Raw genomic sequence first — 22,559 nt, 5'->3', positions numbered from 1 at the left:
TGTTCGGCCTTTGATGAATAATAATCCACCGTCAGCTGTTGTCTTTGAATGTTTATTATGGGCTTGGATATTATAAATTAGCAAATGGCGAAAACTGCACAAATTGCGGTGGCGGGGGCCTTGGGGCCATGGCCCGGCGCTAAATCATCAAAGCCATTTCGATTGAGTGAGAGCTGAGTGCATCGCATGAGTTTTAATAGAGGGTTAAAGCTCCGAAAGCTCAAAATTAAGTAGAGAATCTTAGGGAGGGAACTCTGCCGTAATTTACGAGCCACAGGCGATCCCTGGGAGACCCTCACCAAACCCTGAAGAACCATCTCTTTTTTGAACTCACAATTAATTTCCAGCTATATTTATTATTGTATTATATATTATTATTATATTATGTAGTATATTAATTTGTATTTAATTCGTTTTTTCTTGTGGTTTAGTCGAAAGGTTAATCTAAAGTTTTGTATGAAAAATGGTGTCCACTTATTCCAATCCACCGTGGTTCAGGATCAAAGCGAGTGTTGGCTAAGGATCATGTGAATGTTAGCTAAGGAGTGTGGGCTAAGATCTGTTGTGTCCAGCTCACCTCGGTTTTGATGCTTCTGCGCCAAACTTTGTGGCGTGGCCTGTCCTCCGTTTATAGCTCATCAACAGCTGGTTCCTGCTGCTGCATGTCGCTTGGGGTTTCAGTGCAGCTGCAATTGCAGTCTTTCGGCTGGGGGAGAGACAATGCCAAAAGCTCAGCTCAGCAGGGGAGGGATTTGTAGGGTATCAGGAGCATTGTGCTTACCTGTTGGGTGTACGCGTCCATGCCACTCCAAAAGTTTATGGCAATGTTCAGGCCGTCAATAAATGCTGTTATACAAACGACCATAAACTCGCGCATTACCGGATAAAGCTCGTCCATGTTTGAGCGTAAATTAGACTATCTTTCACTTAATAGATTCGAGCAAAACAATTTTTTTAAATTTTGAGCTGTGTATTGAAGGAATGGAAGTCAATGAATGATTGTATTGTCTCTGAAATGTAATCAAGAAATCAAAGAGTACATGATGACAGAATTGTGAGAAACTGGATTTACTTTTTTTGCTCTTTGAAAATGGAATTATCGATGGGTTATCGGAGCAGAGGCTTGTGGTGGATCAATCTATCCTCTATAGATTGTACGCAACTGGTGTCTTGCGTCATGCGGCAGCGCCCACGGGTTAGGCTCTCTTTTATTGTGCATCCATTGCACTGCATCCATAGAGCAGCACTGGACTCGGTTGCGTAAAATGTCTAAAACGTAGAGAAACTGCAGTGGCAGCCAAACAAGTGGCAGGTTAACAAGTTGCATGTTGCCAAACAGCAGCCAACCAAAATCACAAAAAACTTTCCCCCCCCCACGGTTGACAATCAATCCACCTTTCAACATGGCCATGCCCCAAATTGTTGTGCAATTGTTGTCCAAAGTTATTTCTTGTCGCCTTTTGTCGTCTATTGTCGCCTGTGTGTTTGGACTGGGGGGGTAAGGACTCACTGACTGACAGACACAAAGATACACAGACAGAAGGACTTTACTTCACGTTGCCAAAGTGTTTGCTAATTGTTTGGGAAGACCTTTTCGTTAGCTTTTAGCTTAATTAAAGACAGAAACTTGCCTTGGCTTTGTGTCTGCATTTAGTCTCCAATACATTCCACTCTCCGCATCAATATGTCACATTTTGCAGTTACTTTTGAGGCATTAAAATTTCATTACATTTCGTATTAATTAAATGAAAGCAATTTGATTTCAGGGGGCTGCGGGGGCCAGCTGTGCTGTCATCCAAAAGGTCATCAATAAAAGTTGTGAAAGCCATGAAAATTAAATACAATTTCCACACAAAGGTTTTTGCGGATAACCCACAAAATCCACACATTCATGACACGAATTTAGGGTGTTTCCATTGAGACCACCTCAAAATAGGAAAATATTTGAATGGGTCAAAGGAGTTTCCCCACAAAATAGGACTGGCTTTTGAGATTGAAAGACTTTGAGTTCTATTTTCAGAATTTCCATGGTTATTATCTATGTACTTCGTTGACTCCATTTATTTGACAAATGATGACAGCGAAAATAAACCGTTTAAAAAGGAATAAATATTGAAAGCTTTAGCGGTGTCCGTGGGGTCTGCAATGTGCATTCAGCCATCGAATTCTTTGGAATTTCTCGACCAAGCTCTCAGCATCAAACGCACCGGCCCAGAACCCTTTAAAGGTGCTGCCGCTGCCTCTGCAGCTCTCAGATCACTGCTTTGTGGCTTGTGGCACTTTCCCTTACCCCATATACTCGTACTCACACATTTTGTGTTGCCCACTTGCTGGGGCTTCCGTTTCCGTTTTCGTTTTAATTTCTGTGGTGTTCGTATACTTACTATTTGCTGCGACATTCCACCGCAGCTTTCCTTCAGTCACGTGTTATCCTCTTCTTGCCACATGGTAAAAGCAAAATGATTTTCCTGCAGCATTTCGCTGCGCTCGCCACTTTATTGTATTTGTAATTGGAAACTAATTGTGTGTTTTACATTATTCAAAAGTCACTCGCGTTAATGCATGACCATTCGCCTTGATAGCCAAAGCTCGTTCTATTTATGGACTGCACTGTACTATACTGTAGCCTTGACACGGATATAATGGTTGAATAATTACTTATATGAGGTATGTATCAGAATAAATTAACCGGGAAGCATCCAACCAATCAAACAATGATTTTGGTTGCAGTCTTCATTTCTGAATGAACCAATGTGCGTTGCCGAGTTTCAACTCTGAATGAATGACTTGATGCCACAATTACATGACTGACAATTATCTAATTTTCCTTTCAATGAATCAATCAAAGCATCCTTCCAAAAGGCTGCGCTGCCGATGGTTGCATAAGGGAACGCTGTGGCTCTCGTTTTGGTTACGCATGGACTTTGCTTTTGGCATAATGACAATTATAAATGAAATATTATTTCCATCTCTCACCCACTTAGCAGCCATTAATGCATTTAAAAGCCCCCACGAAAAGCACAACAGAAAAAGCTTTGAGTTGACTTGACTGAAAGCTTTCAAGTGCCATCCAGATATTGCTCTAAAACTGTGGCAACTTTTGGCCAGATATGGCATATGGCTTTTGGTGTGGTGAATTTCTGTACGGTTGCCGGCTTTAACATTCCAACAGCAATTGGAAGGCTGCGCGCCGCTGTTAGGAATCTGTTGTCAGGGTTTCTCCCGGCCCCATAGATAACCGATAACCTTTACCGAATGGAGAGTCGACACTCGATTTATTCCAGCATTTGTTCCAATTTCATTGAGTTCTGCGATAAGGTAGCGGTGGCCCCGCTTGACATCCCCAAAAAAAATTATATATATTTACTTTCGAATGTGTGCGTGTGTGTTCTTGAGGCGAGTGTCCCAAATACGAACACAATATGATACTGATGGACTCAACCGTATACAGTGTGGAGGCATGGAGCTATGGAGCTGACAGAGATAGTGGCACCCGGTCACATCTTTCGGCAACCAAATAATTGGGTGTTTAAGTATTTTTAGCCGCACAGTTTATCAACAACGGAAGCTGTGGCAATTCGCAAAAGGCGCCACTAAGCTGGACATGTGTATGCATACTGGTAACGCGGTTTTCGATTCTGGATTTATGATTTCGATTCTAGATTCTGGATTCTCGATTCTCTGAATTCTGGATTCTGGAAGGGTGTGAAGGGGCGACGACACTGACATACAAAAATCGCAACGTGTCGATTGGTCGACGGCCGTTTCCCTACGAGACCCACATTGGGTATTCACCTCCAAGTCCGGCTGGCCCGCTTGACGCATGCGTGGGTTTTGGGATGTCAACGGGTCAGCGGCGCCAATGGGAAGGCCGCAATGCTCTGGGTGTCTGGATGTGCTCTGTGGTGTGGTGTGAGTTGTCGCCTCTCTGTGGTCTTGTCAACTGGTTTCGCAACCGTCAAAGGCGGACTACCTAAAATGTCGATCAGTTTTGGGGCATTTCTCCAAACAAATTGAAATGAGATATTGCTATGTTATGTTATGTGCATATTTGTATATTATTATATTATATATTATATATTATTATATTATTGTTTTATTGGTATATAGCATACAAGACATAGATTCAATGCACAAAAAAGTTTGGTTCCTGAAAGCTTACATGGAACTAGGCTGACTCTGAATGAATTACCATTCCAAAATATGCTACTTAAAACGAAAAAATAACACAGAAACAAGTGAATGTGGTAACAACTAACTTTTGAGAACTTTTATAGAAATATTAGACTCAAATTAGACTTAAAATGGTTAAAAAATGTATGTATTTATAAAAATTACCAAAACAGGAACGAATTATGTACTTTTTTTAGTCCCAATGACCCATCTTTCCACATGCAACTGGCCCCACCATTGGTTTTCCGTCGTCTTCTTCTCATCAGTCGTTTTGTTATTCTTCAAAAATGCAGTGGATGCGCACAGAGAAGTACCAATAAAACACACCAGATATTCTGGGATCGGTCAGAGAGTCGGGAAATGTGAAAAGCCCCAACAGCTGCACACATTTCGGTTGCACTCACATTTGCATTTTCCTTCTGTTTTTGGGATAAACAACCGTCGTTGACTGTCCAATCTCCGTCCGCCTGCTACTACGGACACCGCAGAAAATCTATACAGAAAACGGATAATAGGAACACTTGTAAAAAAGCCATACGAAATTTCGAACTCTGCGGATTAAGAAAAATCAAAAGAAACCATCATTCAAAATAATAGAAAATATATTAATAGCCCACCATTTTGAAATGATTATATCAAATATTACAGGTTTGCGATTATTGGCAATATTCGATATTTATCAAATTATAAATACTAATAGAATTAGGAACAACTGTGTATTGGTCTGAACCATCTCTGGCTTGCTTTCTTCCTCCTTATGAGAGAGCGTTTCTTTTTCGGCTTTTCCGTTTTACAGTGTGAAATTCAAAGCAAGCGTCCCAAACCGGCTGCAAATGCAAAAGCAAACACAAACAAAGACAAGTTATGGGCTTTGGGTGTCGAACCTTTGATACTCCTTTGCAGATGACATCATTGCTATGGTCTCACAATTATCATTAAAATGATGCGAGCTAGGTATAATTATATACAAACATACAAACGAATGATCTTAACGAGACTAGAAGTGGTGCCATAAACAATTCAGTGCCATAAAATCGATTATCTCTGTGGCTCTTATTTTCGTCGAGTTTGTCCAACATCTACTGTGAATCAGCATACCCTCCTTCGCCAAAAGGTATCACCAAAAGGTGAGAAAGAAATGAAATGAGTAGAGAGCATCGGCTCTCGCGGAGTCTCGGCTTCTCTTCCCTCTCTTGCTCTTTTTTATCAGTTGACCTACAGAGTGAGCGTGTGGAGTGGAGGTGGTGAGGGGCCAGATGCGGTGGCCGCCCGAAGCTTCTCTACCTCCCGCACACGAAGCCAGCCGAAATGTGCATCCTGCTCTTGATAAAGAGCAAGCGCTATAGACTTTGCGTGCACTGACACCCACGCAGACACACACAGTCAGGGAAATAGAGGGAGAGAGTGCCCCGCGAACCAGCGGGAGAGGGAGAGAGGGAGTTGCACTCGACGCAACAGGCTTGCAAATGCATGCGTTGGCTGCGCTGTCGCTGTCTCCGTACCCACTTAAGCGCCGTTAGGCTTTCAGGAACAACAACAATAACAAGAGCACGCAAAAGTTCGCTGCCAGCCGGGCTCCCTCTACCATGCCCTGCTCCGCTGTAGCTGCTCCATGCTTCGGTTTCGGACCTGGTCTCGTGTTTCGTCGTGTCTTGGCAGCGTCTTCGGCGGCAGAGCGACGACGGCGGCGTCGCCAACGTTGGCGTTGGCTCTGGCGTTTGCAGCGGTGTCGCAGGCACAGCCCCAAAGTTCTTACACATTCGGTTGCGCGCCATCGTTCGAGGCGGTCGCACACTTTTCGGTGCGTTCTCTCTCTCCCCCCTTCTCTTTAACAAAAACACACAGACTCTGAGACCCTTTCTGCCACGGAGGTGCAACAACACACTCTCGACAGAATATTCACCAAGTTCTATATTTTTTTCAAGTGCCCCCCACAAAGTGCTCCTCCGTAAACCACTCCAAAAGGATATATCTCGAAAGAAACAATTGTACAATTTTTTTTTTGTCCGTTTTCGCGTGTTTTCTTGAGATTTTCTTCCTAGTTTTTTCGTATTTTTGAAATTTTTTGATCAAGAGACTCGCTAAAAAATAAAAGAAGAAAACATAAAGTGGAACCGGGTAACCGGATTTGGATCTCTTGTCGCGGGATCGGGTGTAAAAATCAACGCGCGCGAAATGTAAAACACAAAAGAACACAAAAAAAAACCAAAAAGTGGCACAAGAAATAAAATGAAAATAAACACGAAAAACTTCACCATTGGAGGACACCCTACAATGGGGGCTCCGATCCGGCTCTCGAGATACGAGATCCAAGCTCTTTTCTAAGGAACTTCGTTTTCCTCTTGCTCTCACTCTAACCATCTCTGTCTCTCTTTGGCTCTTTTTCGGGTCTTCCATTTCATGACAATTTTTCGCTGATTCGGGATTATGTGTATTTCCCCTCCCAACCGCACATTGCTTGTGCCTATCTTCTCTATTCTGCTGAACTGCACGTTTTTCCACCTCTCTCTTAACGCTCCTTCCTGTCTCCGTTTTTGCAGTGCCATAACCGTAAACCACTGTCTTCCTACCGTTTACCGTTCAACCCCATCAAATATATCGAATATCGAACCGAAAACTGCCTTAAAACCACACCCACACACACACACACAAAGTACCTATAACCGTAAAAGCTGCCAAAAAACAACAAACAACAAAAATTCAAAAACCAAAGTAAAATCTAAGCCCCCCACACAAGCGATGGGATCATCCGGGTCCCAGGCGTCTGGGATCGTGACGGGACGGATGTCACTGCTGTTGCGCCTCCTAGCGGTGGCGCTAGTAATGAATGCCTGCCACGTGCCGCTCACCAATGCCAAGGTGAGTAAAGTTGCCACAGAGGATACATCTTCCATCCTTCGATCCCTTTCGAGAAAGAAACAAAAAATGTATTTGGTGTTCATCATGAGTCTTGGAATTTCTTAAGTACAGATATCTTGAGATATGCCTCAAATACATCTGAATGTACACATAAGAGGGATGCATATGTTTTTAGATATTTGGAGATTTCGTTTGATATGTAAAGATTTTCCATGAAATCTGGAACTTTGCCAGGAAGATTTGTATCCTTTGACTATCATTAAACGCACAAATTGGGTCCTTGGCAATTTGTATAGAGTACTTTAAGAATTCCACTGCTTTAAAATTTTTAGAGATTTATTGTTAGGATAAATCCTTTTATTAAGACATTTCCAGCCGTCTTTGAATCAAAAATTCACGTTTATCCGTGTAATTTTTACATTGAAACAGTCACCAAAAATTTACGAATGAAAATGTTTTTTGGTTATCAAACGATTTAAACTATTAATGTCCCCCATTTCTCGAATGTGTGCTTCATTCGGATGATGATGACACAACTTGGGGCTGCTCTCTGGTTGAATGTCGAATGTCGTGCCCCAAAACGAATCGAATGAATCGAACGAACTTGAACTATTTTTCACATGACACACAAACAAAAAAAGATTAGCATAAGCAGCATTTATTGGTTGCATCTTTCCACCACTCAAAAGTAGATTTGAAAATAGTTTTTCTCCTCGTCTTCGATGCTCATTTAAAACTCATTAACATTTCGATGGAAATTAACATTAATAGAGATGTGGAATGTATTCCTGTATGTTAGCTGAGGGGGGACACTGTTAAAAGACCGGATTTTGTGGCGACAGAAAACAAAAACAAACCAAATCTGAAATCTGAAATCTTGCGGCTTTGGCAGCTCTCTGGCGGATTGGGGGTCATCTAGAGGGGTTATCACTGTCCCCAAAATATTCCTCATTTGTCTACTTTTTTGTTTGCCAATTATGAATGCGTTGATTGTTTAAATTTCTATCTGTCTCTTGTGGGTATAAGGAGGGACATACGTCTTGGGTGGGGCTCTATGTCTTTGGAGGGGCTCTCCGTCCATCGTTTAATGAGCCCGGCGCGATTATAGGCCACCGGCACCGGCACCGGCACCGGCTGCTTGCCTTATCACGGGGCATGTTAATGACATGTTGCCCGCCCCAGTATGCCCATAGATGTGCCCCTGCCCTATCGTTTGGTTGTCTTGCAAATGAAATAATTTCTTAAATTAACATTCGAAATCATTTCAGTATATAATATATGTCCATTTTTTTGATTCGTTGGGTCTTTCATTCACTTGCTGTCTATCGTTGCGTCTGTCGTCTGTTTTTGCTGTCGAGGTTTTTGTACCCAGGAAACTGTAGAGTTCAAGGGTATCGTATTGCTTGCTTAGATGATAATAGAAAATCTATAGAGAATCAGAAGCCAGAATAATACCACAGATCCATTCACATAAATTCCCAAAGAATGGCAGGCAGCAACTCATTTGAATTCTGAAAAACCCAGGAGAATTTCCTTTGAAAGTGTTTTGTCATGAAATCCCTAAGAATGATCCTAAGATCCATTTGGAGTAGCAAATGTACTGCAGGTGTGGCCACCACAATGCATGGGAAGGGGCTGATGCATCCTCATAATTTCTCACTCTTCGATTTGTTTTTGTGTTTTCATTGTTTTCATTTTTAATTTTTTATCACATCGGAAGTAGCCTTTAAAATGGGGCCAAATTCTTATAAAGTGCTCTGTAATTCCATTTAATTCCTTCTTTATAAAAAAATGTAGTATCGCATGCCGCGAATGCACTGCCACTGCCCCATCCCAGGGTCTTATCACACACTTTGCTGCAAAAGGAAAAGCAAAAGTAAAGGCAAAGGCAAAAGCAAAAGGCGGAGTTTACTGTAAATGGGGTCACTGACAACAGAAAGGGAGTCCAGCAGCAGGCAGCAAGCAGGCAGCAGTGTGCCATAGATAAATGCCGCTGCATCCCCATCCGCCAAGGCGTATGCGTATTGTGGATCCATGTCTATACCATTGCGTATACGAACAGGTGGACACACGATCTAAGATACCGGGGAAAAAAGAAAGATATTTTCCTCGTGCAGATCCTTGGAAACTTCTTCCTGCCCTATTTTTTCTACATTGAAACATTTGTGAGTCACAATGTGCCTCTACAGAGCAGATCCCTTGTGTGCCTCATCTGCTGTTGCAGATTGGCCTGCTCTCGCTCTCGTTCTGCCCCTTGCTCTTTCTCACTGCCTTTCCCTCATGCCACTTGTCTGTCAAACAAACTGTCAAAATATTTGCATCATCCACAGATCCCCAGAAAAAAAATCACCAACAAAAAATCAAAAGAAAAATAAAAGATAAAAAGACATACCCTTGGCCAGAAAGAGGTTGTTACGAATTTTTAACAAACGAGAAGAATGATCGATTTTAAAACATTGATTCTTTCAATGTGCTTCGAGTTTTGTGGTATTGCAAGACTTTGGAAAGAAAATTGCTTGAAATTTTGGGAAAATATTAAAGATTTAAGCTCATCATCCATTTTTATCGTTCACGTTAGAGTATCCAAAGCTTTGTATCTTTTTCGGCTTGCTGTCCCTCACGGTCTCTTGCTTTTGCTTCTTCTGTTGTGTGCCACACGGCTTTTGGTTTTGTTTGTTTGTGCAACATATGGACACAAGATGTTCGGACCATCAACATCTCGATCAACACATGCTGCATGGTTGCTGTGTGTCTTGGTATCTGCGTATGTGTGTAGTTGTTAATGTATCTCTGTATCTTTGTAGCTGTTGCCAACGGGAGCCCCGTCACACATCACACATGCAATTTTTCAATGGAAAAAAGCCATGGGAGCCATTTGTTTAAATATTATGCCATTTCGCGAGGGCGACTAAAACTACTCCCCTGTGCTCTCTGCGCTCTTCGCCCTGTCCCTGCCCTGCCACACACTCTGCCTATTCTGTTGTGCCACTTCAATCTCAAGTTCAGAGACATTCTATCAGTGGAATATGTTTATAGATGATTCAAGTGCCATAGAGAGGTGTCACTGAAGTGTCTCCCTATCTCCCTGTCTCCCTGTCTGTCTCTCCCCTCTGATGATTGCTTGATTGAATGATTGGCCATAAGCTTTCGGCTTCCGCCTTCCGCCTGCTGTCAGCCTTCCAGCCACATGCGATCAAACAGAGTTTCGGGGCCCATTAGTCATCCTCCTCATCCTCCTTCCTCTTTCTAGAAGGAGTCGCGTCGCTGGCCGTCGTCCAACAAGTGACGTAGACATTCACATTCCCTCCCCATGCATTTTGTAATACCCCCTTGCAACAGAGTATGTGTGTGTGTGTCTGTGTGTGTGGCAGGGGCAAGAGGTGTGGCAGACTATGAGGCAAACGTTTAAAAATAGATATAGATACAAGAGTACAAGAGGCAGCAAATAGAAAGATACAAGACACAAAGCACACAAAAAGGAAAGAGCATTGGAATTTCATGTTGTTGAGCACCAAAAGACAGGACAGAGAAGGGGATAGCGAGCGAGAGTGCTACAACTAGACCTAGAGAAGTATTTTCTCTGTCTCTTGGTATTTTGAGTTGACATTTTTCCATCCTTTCGGAAACTTCTATCTTTCCATTTTTGATCAATTCGATTGCATTCCATCTGTATGAATATTAACGCCAAAACGTATAGCCTCCCATTTTGTTTGTAGTTTAATATTTGCACTCGAAAGAGATGCCTCTGTATCCATTGTACGTACATAAGTATCTATGGATTGTGTATCTGTGGCTCTGTATGCGTGTAAATATATCGTACATTTGCGTTGAGTCTCGTGGCGGATGAACAATAATTATTGTTTAAATATTGCATTGCGTAAATGTTGAAAATAGAAAAAACTATCACCCCGAAGGCAGCAGCAAACAGCAGCAGACTGATACCCAGTAGCAGTGCTGGGGCAGGGGGACAAACTGTCGCAATTTGCCTTGTGAGTTATTGCAAAATGCAGGAATGCCTCCGTCCGTCCGTCTGTCCACCCGTTCGTCCGTCTTTTAGTGTGTGGGATCATCATCATAGAACATGTTGAATTTTCAGACATACTCGTATATCGTACACAATCGCATATATATTCTATTGTGTCATCTAAAACAAAACATAAAACACACACACAACTGACAATCCACATAAATGTGCATTTAAATTTTTTATTTAGGCAAATTTTTCTTTTTACGAGCGAAATGTGTGAAAAATACAAGTGGATCTTTGGGCGGATTTAGTCGGGAGAGTAATTTTATATTTTGTGTGCACTTGATATTCCACTGGCGGATCAGATGGTTGGATAGATCGGAGAAGGGTGCGACCCTCATTCCACATTCAGGGCAGAAGTCGATGGATCACATAGAGCGATTTATGATCGAAATCGGAATGATCTCTGGAATCGGAAATATATTTCTTATTTGTGGTTTTCTTCAACACCTTTTGGGACGTCCATATCGATAGATTTTCCTAACGATAAATGGAAATAATTATTTGCATTCTTAGAGGATTTCATGGCTGAACACTTTCAGAGGAATGAATCTCCCAAACATGGACTTTTCAGTTTGAAAACTAGTTTCCGCCTGCCATATCTCTCGGTGTGGATCGGATAATGAATGGAATGGCACACACCCAACAAAATCCAGTGGTGGATCTTTCGATAAGTAAATGAAAACTGGTTGTCGCTGCTCTTTGAAGCGCGCTTTTGAAATTCAATTTTGGCCACAGCTAAAGATACAGCTACAGATACATTTATTAATCGATGGATGTATGTGATGGGGAAACCATTTCAATTGATTGAAAATTGAGATCCAATCAACTTTATTTTGATTGCCACTTAAGCCCAGGCGAATGTAAATTTTTCGGAGAGCGCGTCCTGATCCATGGAACGTTAATCAATATCGATGGATCGAGGATGGGGAATGGCAAATGGCAAAGGGGGAATGAGGAATGGGTGGAATGGGCAATGGATCCCGAGGGTGTGCCCCGTCTGGCGACACATTGATGATGCGGGTGACATCAGCCTATGGGACTGCCTCTTTGGGTCTGCCTGCTGTGTCTTTTCATAAATTATTATTTCGGTGGAAATTAAAAAATTCCCCATCAACATCGATGGGGGAATGGGAGTTGGTTGCATCATCCATGGCAATGGGGCGGTGGCAAGGGGCATGGGGCATGGGGCAGACAGCATCTGGAGCATGACAATCTCTGATGAAGGAGCAGATGGACCATAAAATTCCATGGAAATTCTCAATTGTTTTTCATCTCAATTGAAGCTTGCGCGTTAATTTAACAATAAATTCAGCAATCAACAATCGAAACTCCCAAAAAAAACAAAAAAAACAAACAAACAAACACACAAAAATGGCCCAACGATGGCCAATTAATTAACAAACAAAGCATGAAAGCCACATGAAACATCACCACAACAAAAAACAAAGCAGAACAAAGCAGAGAGCAGCCAACAGCCAGCAGCCAGCAACAAACACGAATCAAAATGCGATGCATAATTATGCAAATTTCGTTAATTTGCCATCGAGTCAGCGGCTAACTGCCGCCGTGTCTACGGCTCTACGCGTCTTGCATATGTTTATGCTGTCTTGTGGCAAACTGGATACAAAAACTAATCGCCAAATTCGATTTCATTTTGATTTGATCTCTGCTAATGGTTTCCGAATCACAAAAGAGACTTCCAAAAGTGCCTTTTTTTAAGATGATCAATCATAAAGATGTCCGAAGATAATCGATCCTCAATCGGAAGTGCCATCAAAGGAGCTTGAATGTTTCCATCGCTTGCTGGATGCTAGCATGTTCTGGACAAACTTTTTGGACAAACAATAAATGAATGAATGAACGGAAGATCTCTTGTGCTGTCGGTTTTATTTTGTTGTATTTGCTCCATTTAATTGCATGGCCGCAAACAAATTAAACTAATTACCGAAACAGCAACAGAAACAAGGGAGAGAATAGGAAACAATTAATGAAAATGTGTGTGCGTGTGTTCCCACAACGCATAGACGCATGAGATATCTTTGGGGAGGAATACTCCACACTGTAAATAGAAGTAGAGTCAGGGGCCGATAAGATATAGAGCCCATATATGTAGTACATACAATACGTACGATCGTAGATGGCATAGTTTCCCCGCATTCCCAGTTGTGGCTTTCGCTGTTCCCGTTCACCCTGTGCAATGCTCCAGCGATGTTGTTGCCAAGTTGATAAGGTTTTCGACGACTGACGACGACTGATAGCAGAAAAATATAGTGGGGAATGTGTCTTAAGAATGGGCCTGCGGAATGGGCCTGCAACTATAAGCAGTGTGTTTGCCCTCGTCTGTTTGGTGCCACTCGTGGCTTTGATGAATCTTAATTTAATGCATATTTCGCTTGACATTTGCATGCCTAAAAATCGTGTGTCCGCCAGTGTCTTCTCCAGCTCCACCTCCCTTTTGAACCGGTTTCTCTGAAGCCAAGAAGCTGCCAAAGTTTGCCACAGTTTATTATTATTTTATACGCTTTTTCTACGCATACAGTTTGTATTTTCAGAGACATATGTAATACATTTCTAAAACTGTCTCTTGAGATAAATATGTCTATAAACCCATTTAACACCTCAGTAAAAACTTTCGTTAGATCTAAAATATATTAAACTACCAACCGTGAAATAGAATTCTCCTAACATTTTAGCGACTAATCGGAAGAGTAGTAGTCATCACTTTGTCGAAAGTCTCTTCGTTATTATTGGGTTTTTCTTCGTTTATGGTCAGAACTTGTTGCCTTATCAGTGGAGAGCCATTAGAGAGAGAGAGAGCGAGAGCGAAAGAGTCCTATTCCCCTAGCTAGAAACAGCTTGAATCACTATCCAATAGTTGCTTGAACCATCCCATTCCCCATTCGATTCTGTCGCTCTTCATTCCATTCGTTTGACTAACACCAAAAATATGCGGTGTCGCATGCATTGCCATGCGCCTTCCCTTCCATTCCATTCCCCTACGCCAATGCCCTGTCATCCGATTTTCGTTTCGGTTTCGTCTGGAAAACAGTGTCCAATGCAGAATTCGTATTCCGTACACCATTTTTATGTTAAGATCAGCAAAAAAATGGAAAGAACTCGCTTTTTGTGGAAAAGTTCATTAGCTTGGGGGTTCGGATCGGGTTGTGCGATCAGCTGATGATCGCAACAAACGACGACCAGTCGAGTGAGTGAGTGATCATCATCATATTTCATGCGGCAGCACTGGAGGCGAAGTATATCTTAAGGAAATGGGAGAACTAGAGATAGAATGAACTGAGCTATTAAGATGGGAAATATTACAATGAAATAACTAAGAAAAGAGTTTCGTACTCCTTGTGTAGGAAGTGCGTTTGCATTGTTGCAGTGTTTCTTAGAAATAAATTTCATATTCACTCCTCTTGGGAGTGAAATCCTCTAGTTTTAATGTTCTCCAATGTTAAATTGTGGCCAAACCTTTGCCAAAGACATCATTTTAGGGACACACTTTAATTAATGGATAATCATCATCTACACATGATCCACAAAAAAAAAACCATTTGCCAGCTATTGATTTATGGATAAATAATTCAATTAACAAGCGTTTCTCTCTCTCTATCTCTTTGCAGGTATGTGACTGTTTTGCGATTCGTTTCGCTTTGATTTCGATATTCAGATTCGGAGATTCGATTGAGGATTGGGATCGGGTAAGGTAAACAACAGACTGCTTGACGCTTGGACGCTTGGACCCTGCACCCGTGTGCCGCCCCGCCTTCAGTGGCGATCTCTAAATGAGCCCATTAGCTGTCAAAAGACAAATATTTGTCGCTGTCTCACATTTAGAGAGCCCCCGCAGAGCCCCCCACACACAGCGACAACGACGACGACGACAAATCGACCACAGACGACTTTTGACCAAAAGCCAAACTTGATTTATTTCCTGTGTTTGTATCTGTAGCTGTTGTGTGTGTATCTGTGAGTGTTGCAAATGAAACGTGCCGCCAAAAAAAGAGTGGAAGAAGAAACAAAAAGCCTGAAATCAAAAGCAAATACACCAAAACTTTGTGTAGAGACTTTGGCAAGCGAATGAATCTCTTGGCTCTTGATTCCCAAAGAAAAAAAGGCAGTAAAAGCAGAAACTTGACCTTGAAGGCCGTTTTGGTAGATAGACGGAAGAAAGATACATAGATAAATAGAGATAAACCCAAAGACAGATAAAGAGTTTGACAGAGAGAGGAATAAAAAAGAGATGCACAAAAGAGGAGACCTTCTTCAAAGTTCATGTATTAAATTCACGCCTGAAATGCTAAGCCACACTTAAGGAAAGGGATCCCATGTTGTGCATATTTGCTTCAGTCTGGCTATGATAATAGTCCAAACCATCAATAGTCTGACCAGAAACGTAGCAACCCCAGGGATCCCTTTAAATTCCATCCAATTCTGGATTGGGTAAGGCACAGCAGGCACTCACTTTGCCCTCTCCTCCCAAAAATCTTCTCTGTTGCGTAAATTCGACTGCTACATCCTTTTAAACCATGAATTATACGGAGGTTCGACCCACCTACAAGCTGGTCATTGTGGGCGATTCTAAAACGGGCAAGTCCTCATTGATAAGGCGCCACCTAACAGGCCGTTTTAATGAGAATTCCCACTATTGGCCGACCTTATTGCAAACTGAGCAAGATATCGTATTCCAGACCAAACGTGGACCCATTCGCTTCAATGTTTGGGACACCACCGGTGGGCATAAGCATCCCGTTCTGCGCCGCATGTACCATAGGGGCAGTGACTGTGCCATCATTATGTGCGATGTGACCAACGAGACGACCTGCGACAACGTGTTCCTGTGGAACACCCAACTGTGGGACCACTGCGGCCGCATTCCCACAGTCATTTGTGGTAACAAGGCGGACAGCCGCAATCGCACGGTCTTCAAATTTAATCCAACAGTTCGCAAGCCCAATATGCAGTACTTTGACATTTCGGTCAAGAACAACTACTGCTGCTCGGAGCCCTTCATTCATCTCTACTATCAGCTGATAGGCGAGCGTTTCCATTTTATAACTTTGATGCCGCCAAACGGGCTTACCGTCATTCAGGACGAAAACGAGTTCCATGACGAGAACGAGGAGGAGAACGAGATGGAGGGCCCAGAGCAAGACAAAGATGATCTTGAGAAGAAGAAAGAAATTATAAAGAAAATTAGGGACTATCTAAAGGAAAAGAGCTGGGCCCTCAAGATAGAGAAAGACAATTGCGAGGAGGGGAGACACGAGACACGAATGAGAGACAATGACAATCTTGTGGAGGAAATGGAGACCCCCAAGAACGAAGCCTCGGAGAAAGCCAGGAGCGATCGCCAGTACTATGAGATTGTGGAGCAGATCGTTAACAATCAATAAGTTTCAATATGATTTTTTCCCAAAATTGTTAAAAGTTTCCATGCATAAAGACCAAGTTTTGATTCGGTGTGATTTAAGGTGGAATTTTTGTGCCCCATGCTAAGCAGGTGCCTATGTTTTCTCCCAAATTATAATCGTTATGAACATTCTCAGTTTAGTGTCAGAAAAGCCTAGAAATATAAATTTGAACTTCAAACCCTTCTTGAGCTCCGACTTTTGGTTGAACCCTTTGGAGGTATATTTTTCTGACTGCCTTTCCACGGAAGTTGGCCCAGAATTTCGCGCTTCCCGTTAAACGTTTCTCATGAAAAGGTTCTTAAAAAAGGTGTTTATGGTGCCAAAAAATTACGCAATTAACAAGTTGTGGGGTTACTCTTTGGCCCCAGGCTCTGCTGACTATCACACATTGAAACCCCAAACTGTGGAAGTTGTAGGTAAAGAGTCCAAAACCTTGCACTTTGCTCTCTTCCATGCCGCCTCCGTCCAAGCGGTTTGGCAGTCATTGATCTATTGTCAGTCGCCGTCGCAGCTGCGTCGCAGTGGGGCAGAGCTGCAGCGTCAACCCAGTTATGATGGATGGCCTGCCTGCCTGCCTGCTTGCTGTTGCTGCTGCCGACGCTGAAGTCGCAGCTTACGGTAATGCAGTTCAAGTGTTGGAAACATTCCGAAGAAGTGCCCGTAACTTTTTTGTTGTATGTTTTTTTTTCGCTGTGTAGCAATGCGCGTCTCGCGACATCATCGTCTCTTACCTCTGGCTCTCGCCCTCTCCGCCAAGAAGAGAAGAAATCAACAACAAGCCGCAGTCAAGAGGTTGTCCCTCTGTCCCTACCCCTCTCTTTAGTGTTTCTGTGTGACAATGACAAGGAGGTCTACATCTTTTTCTAAACAGATTTAAGAGCAACAGAAAGAGAGAGAGAGAGAACAACAACAACAACAACAAAAACCCGAACAGAGGCGAGGCAGCGAAAGCGTCTGACTGCTGACAGCAAAGGTAAACAGCCAAGGTATATCGTGAAAGAAGGTAAGATGGAGCATAAAAAGCGTCAACTTGCCAAGGGATGGGCTTTCCTTCTATTAGAATGTACCTTGGTGACAACGACCGACTGCACTCGGTATCGGTGGTAGAGGCCTGTGACTGAGATTTTTGATAGCAGCAGAGGCTAAAGCAGAGACTAGTGGAGAGGCAAAGGCAAAAGCTAGGCCTAAGGCAAGAGCAGCAGCCAAGGCAGAAGCAGAGGCTGGAGAAGATTTTGATCTATGCGTAAGGTGAGGCATTGCCACTTTGTGGAGTTGCATATTTCTGCGTGTAGCCAGCTTCTGTCTCTCGCTTTGACTCAATATTACGCTATCGAGAGAGCATTCTCACCTACGTTTGAATGCACTTTGCGCAGAGACGAGAGAGTGAGGCTGAGCCCGGGGGCTGCGGCTGCGGCTGCGGCTAAAGCATAGAGAGAGAGAGAGAGAGAGAGGGAGAGGGAGAGGGAGAGGCGCGGCTGTAATTACGTTTACTTGTTGTCTACCGTTCTCAGCGTTCTCTGCTGCTTCTTTGCCGCATTGTGTGTTGGTGTAATACCTTTAATAAGCAGGATGACGTTGCACTTGATGACAACTGCAGCGGTGGCGGGGTAGCGGAGGGAACACAGCTGAGAGGGGGACAGCAGGCAAAGGAGAACGTGTGGGTGAGGAGGAGGCATAGTGCATAGCCTTTGTTCCATTCAGCGCTTTGTTTTTTGGTGCGCCCTGTGTCACACTTGAGGTCATCATCCGTCCGCAGCGGTACCCTTACTCCCTCTCGCTCCTACACGCAAATAATGAAGCTCTGTCTCTGTTGCTCAACATGCAACATCGGTGGTATGAAACAACGCCACTGCCAAGGATGCTCAATGGTAGTCGGGGGGAGGTTCGTTGCTCCCCAAGCGCCCAATGCGGCACATAACAGAGGTTTAACAGAGACTCCAGAAGACGCCGACATGCGAATAATGTTATCCCTTAAGTAATAGAAGTGTATGGCATATGCAACAGATGATTTTTGCCGATTTCCAATACGAAATTTGAGCTGAATTTGAGTTATAAAGGAATGGATACCTTATCCTCGAAACAACATCTAAATTTATTTTTCTATTACTTTCTTCTCTGGCGATTTCAATGCCAATTGTAATCCCTTTGGGTCTCTTAGAGCATTCTCTACACACATAAATATGTATGTACGTACATATTGGCAAAGACTTGAACAACGTGCTTTGCATATGACGAAGCCGCTCCCCACTTGGTGCGCCAAACACGTCGCATATCGTCGACAAAGCCACCAGACAAAGCCACAAAAAGAGTGATGGACTGAGCTGAGAGGCGAAGCTGAGCTTAAGCGTTCGGGGATTCGAAATAGGGAATGGAAATGGAATCGAAAGGAATGAAAGCCAAGCCATAATTTATGCCGCTTCTAAGACACTGTTCCTCCCGCGATGCCTTCTGCATAAAAGCCATAAATTGGTAGGCCAGAAATCGGTTTTTTGTGGTGTGGTTTGGTGTGTGTGTTTCGGCCATTTGATTGATTCCCCGAGTAGTGAGTTTTACGAGCGCCTTTTTGCTGTCTGCGATTAGCAATGATGAGGTAATACATGGCGTAGCCTATCGCATATTATCGTATCGTATCGTATCTGGAGAGGCCCGATCCGATAAGCTGCGTGCGCGATCCGAGGTCGGTGTGCCGTCAGCCACAACTGTTGTGCATGGATCCATCATCGTTCCGTTGGTGGGGTAGGGGGGGAAGGCATAGGCGCGGGATGGGCAGATAAGTTAACCGGCAACTGCCGACTGGCAACTGCCGGCTACGTCAATATTTAATTTATAGATATTGTTGGTCTGTGGCCGCATTTCCTCCTAAGCTCGAGGCAGACGTGTGCCAATCTCTTTCGCCCTCTCTCTATCCTCTCTCTATCTCTCTATAGATATTCTTTCTTTCTCTGTTTAGTTCTCTCGCATTATATGTATTCGATCTCCTCCTTGTAGGCAATCTCTGTCGGCATCTTAATCGTCTGATCGATTGGGGTCAATCGCTGTGCAAATGCACTGAATGCCAGTGTGACCAGAGGGCGCAAACGTTTTAAAAATTCACGAAAATTCAGAGTCTTCCAAATGCATCTTCAAAGCATTTTAATTAAACACAGCTAAGGGATTTCAGATTCTTCTTCGAATGGTTAATACTTCATTTTTACAAATTTGTGTCTTCGAATGTTTTTATGAAACAGTCACCCGTAAGGAAGTTGTTCACAGCCAAACAAAAATACTCGTTCAAAGTGGAACTAAAATAAAACCAAATGTCGGTTGTCGTTTCCCGAGGCTGGTAAACGATGTGTATGCATGTGGGGGAATATAGTGCGTAGTTGTTGCGATGGCCTCTGGCTCTGGTGCCATATTTGTATATGGTACACCTTCGTACACTCCTTCAGGTAATTAAGTTTAAAGTTTAGAGGCGACACGTGGGCGGAGAGACGTGAGGTGGCAGCCTCAGCAGCATTCAACTAAAAATGAAAAACATAAAAACAAAACAAATACAAAGCAGGAAAAACAATTACGAATATGGGAATATCCTCGCCAAGAATCGTTGCAACAGAAATTATGCATCGAATGGTGTTGCACAAATTTCCCATAGAGTCTCTGGGCGGGCATCCTCCGTTAGGACCCACTTGTTGATCTCCTGAACAAACTGTAGGAGTGCGAGTGCAGGGTATGCAAGTGCAAGAAGCTAGTGAACTGTGAAGCACTCGTCACAGAATCTCAAAGTCTCAGCTTCTAGCTGGGAGCTGGAGTCGTAGTCGCAGCCGCCAAGTGGTGCCCCGCAACCCTGTACGGGGTGGCGGCCCCCAGACAGTCGCATGTTGCAGTGGTAATCCCAGAGACTGACTGACCTACAACGACGCCTCATCGTCATCGTTCAGCGTCGTCTGTCGTCTGTCGACTGTCGACTGTCGTCTGTCGTCTGTGCGTGCCTAATGAGTTGATGTAATGCAAAACCAAACGGACGGGGAAACGAACAGTTTCATTTACTCGTACTAAGGCGAGTGAGTGAGTGAGTGGCTGTAACATATAGCATACGCGTGTAACATGGCCCACATGCTCGTCAGACAACACAGATGCCCCCCACTACAGTGGTAATCCGATCAAAGATACTTCTCCATTCCAAGCGAATATTGAAATGGAAAAGCTTTTGTGAACTTTTTTCAGGGAAAATAACGTAGTTTTTGTGGTCTCTAAACACCAGTCTTCACCGTACTTTGATGTTTTGTAGTGTCTAAAACAAATTGCACGCAATTAAACACGCTCCATGCGCCATGCCACATGTCCCCCCGCCCTCCCATGCCCCCGTGCACCATGCTCCATGCGCCATGCACCACACGGCAGTGCAACATTCGGCGATAAGACAGCGGCCGGCCAGCGGCTCCAGAGGCGCTTTTGCGATTTGCATCGCCCACCGAAAAATACAAAAAAAAACAACAAAAAAAGAGAGGAGTCTTTGGGCTTGCGGTGGGTGAGTGGCTGTAATTTTAAGCGACTCAAATGCTGAGCCAAGGCCCCACAGAGAGCACAGGGGGGCAAGACGTGGTGGCAGCTCCACGTCGTTTGGTTCTGCAGACTGCAGTTTTCCTTTTGCGATTTTTATGACTGTGTAATTTTGCGATGTTAACATCTTTTCGATGGCTGAACTTTGATAAATGGCCCATGGGATATCAACGCGGGCTGCAGTTTGCCTTTTCAGTGATGATTATCATCATGGTAGCCATAGGATCATTATGATGCTGCAGTTAGCGCCAGTGGCAATCTGATTTATGTGGCAGCCTCAGCAGCAGCAGCAGCAACAACAGAAGTGGCAGTGACAGCAGTCGGATAGTGATATCACTACTCCAGCAGCAGCACCCTCCTCCTCCACCTACTATGACATCATCTCTCCGACTGCCGACTGCGACTGCGTCTGTGACTCCGGAGTCCGGACTCTGCCTCTACTCGTTTTTGTTTTTGGTTTGCTTTTTCGATTTGTGGATTTGTCGAGAGAGATGGGTACTGTCACTTTGCCACGAAATTGGTGACACGTTCCTTTGCCTCATTTTCTTAGAACAATGACTACACCGTGTGGCACTGCTGCATGACGTGTTCATGGCACACACATTCGCTTTCTGCAAATCTTAGAGACAAATAGAGTATTCCTATCTTCGGCATTCCAATGGTCAGGCGGCACACTCCATCTTGTCAGATTTTGAGTTGTTTTTGTGTTGTTTTTTTTGCATGCAAATGACACAGATTCCAAATGGGTGCCCAACTGGGGACTAGAGTCTATCCATCTCGCTGATGGATATGCCAGAGAGCTATTTTGCCAGCTGTCAGACAGGGCCAAGACCCCTCGCCGTTGGCGGAGTTACCCCTCCGTGGATTGGGGCCAAGTACAGTGATGATTCAGATCTGTGTCCCGTCCCTCTGGGCTGACTCTAAAGCGTGTCTAATGGGACAGACATCACCTCCTCCTCTGTTGTTTCCTGAGGCCTGCCTTCGTGATGAATAACAAATATCTAATGACTGACAGAAGTTATCTTGAGAAAAAAAAAAAATACATGATCGCTTGTCCAGAGATATCAGAATTCTGAGCTCAGCTGTGCCTCGAATCGAAGGAGTTAAGAAGGTAATTTGTGGATATTATGGTACCAATAAGTTCAAGCGCTTACCAACACTGTTTGGTAAGAAGCATGCTTAAAATAAATAAGATTATGGGCTTCCATCATCCTTTGGCTTGACATACTGGAAAATGATCGAATCTGTAGCTTATCTTGTTCTGTTTTCATCTTTTCAGCTGTGAATATTCGCAGCCGCAATTATTTTTGTCCACGTTTTCCCTGTGAGACACTTCCGCTCTTTTTTCAATGGTTTTATCTTTATCTTCATTTGCCATTTCCTTTCGTTTATCAACACCAATACCTTTGTCCTGCTGTTTCTTATGCAAGACACTTGTTGCACTGCTGCTATTCTTTTGCAGTTCTCATTCGATCTTTAACTTATTCATGATTACATGGATCCTCCCATCCTCGCATGGTGGCATTTAAATGCCAGCCAAA

At 43.5% G+C, this 22,559-nt stretch overlaps 1 protein-coding gene and 1 long non-coding RNA gene across 14 annotated transcripts in view; one reads left to right on the top strand and one right to left on the bottom strand.

The window, feature by feature from the left end:
• Nucleotides 1-395: 395 nt before the first annotated feature.
• On the bottom strand, nucleotides 396-981 carry LOC117897799. Its single transcript, XR_004649108.1, has 3 exons — nucleotides 782-981; nucleotides 578-706; nucleotides 396-516 (listed from the first exon to the last, which is right to left on the bottom strand). It is a non-coding gene; the product is annotated as an uncharacterized LOC117897799 (long non-coding RNA).
• Nucleotides 982-5,909: 4,928 nt separating this feature from the next.
• LOC117900795 (basement membrane-specific heparan sulfate proteoglycan core protein) overlaps nucleotides 5,910-22,559 on the top strand; it is an 87,791-nt gene continuing 71,141 nt past the window's right edge. For all 13 annotated transcript variants that reach the window (XM_034811382.1, XM_034811374.1, XM_034811358.1 and 10 more), the window contains exons 1-2: nucleotides 5,910-5,974; nucleotides 6,714-7,032. In XM_034811382.1, the coding sequence (XP_034667273.1) occupies nucleotides 6,913-7,032 (120 nt within the window). In that variant the 5' untranslated portion in view covers nucleotides 5,910-5,974; nucleotides 6,714-6,912. The remainder of the gene's footprint in view (nucleotides 5,975-6,713; nucleotides 7,033-22,559) is intronic.

Source organism: Drosophila subobscura, chromosome A, assembly GCF_008121235.1.
Source record: "Drosophila subobscura isolate 14011-0131.10 chromosome A, UCBerk_Dsub_1.0, whole genome shotgun sequence".
Classification (NCBI taxonomy): domain Eukaryota; kingdom Metazoa; phylum Arthropoda; class Insecta; order Diptera; family Drosophilidae; genus Drosophila; species Drosophila subobscura.
The sequence above is the reverse complement of the archived record's forward strand: the minus strand, read 5'-3'. Positions and strand labels throughout refer to the sequence as shown.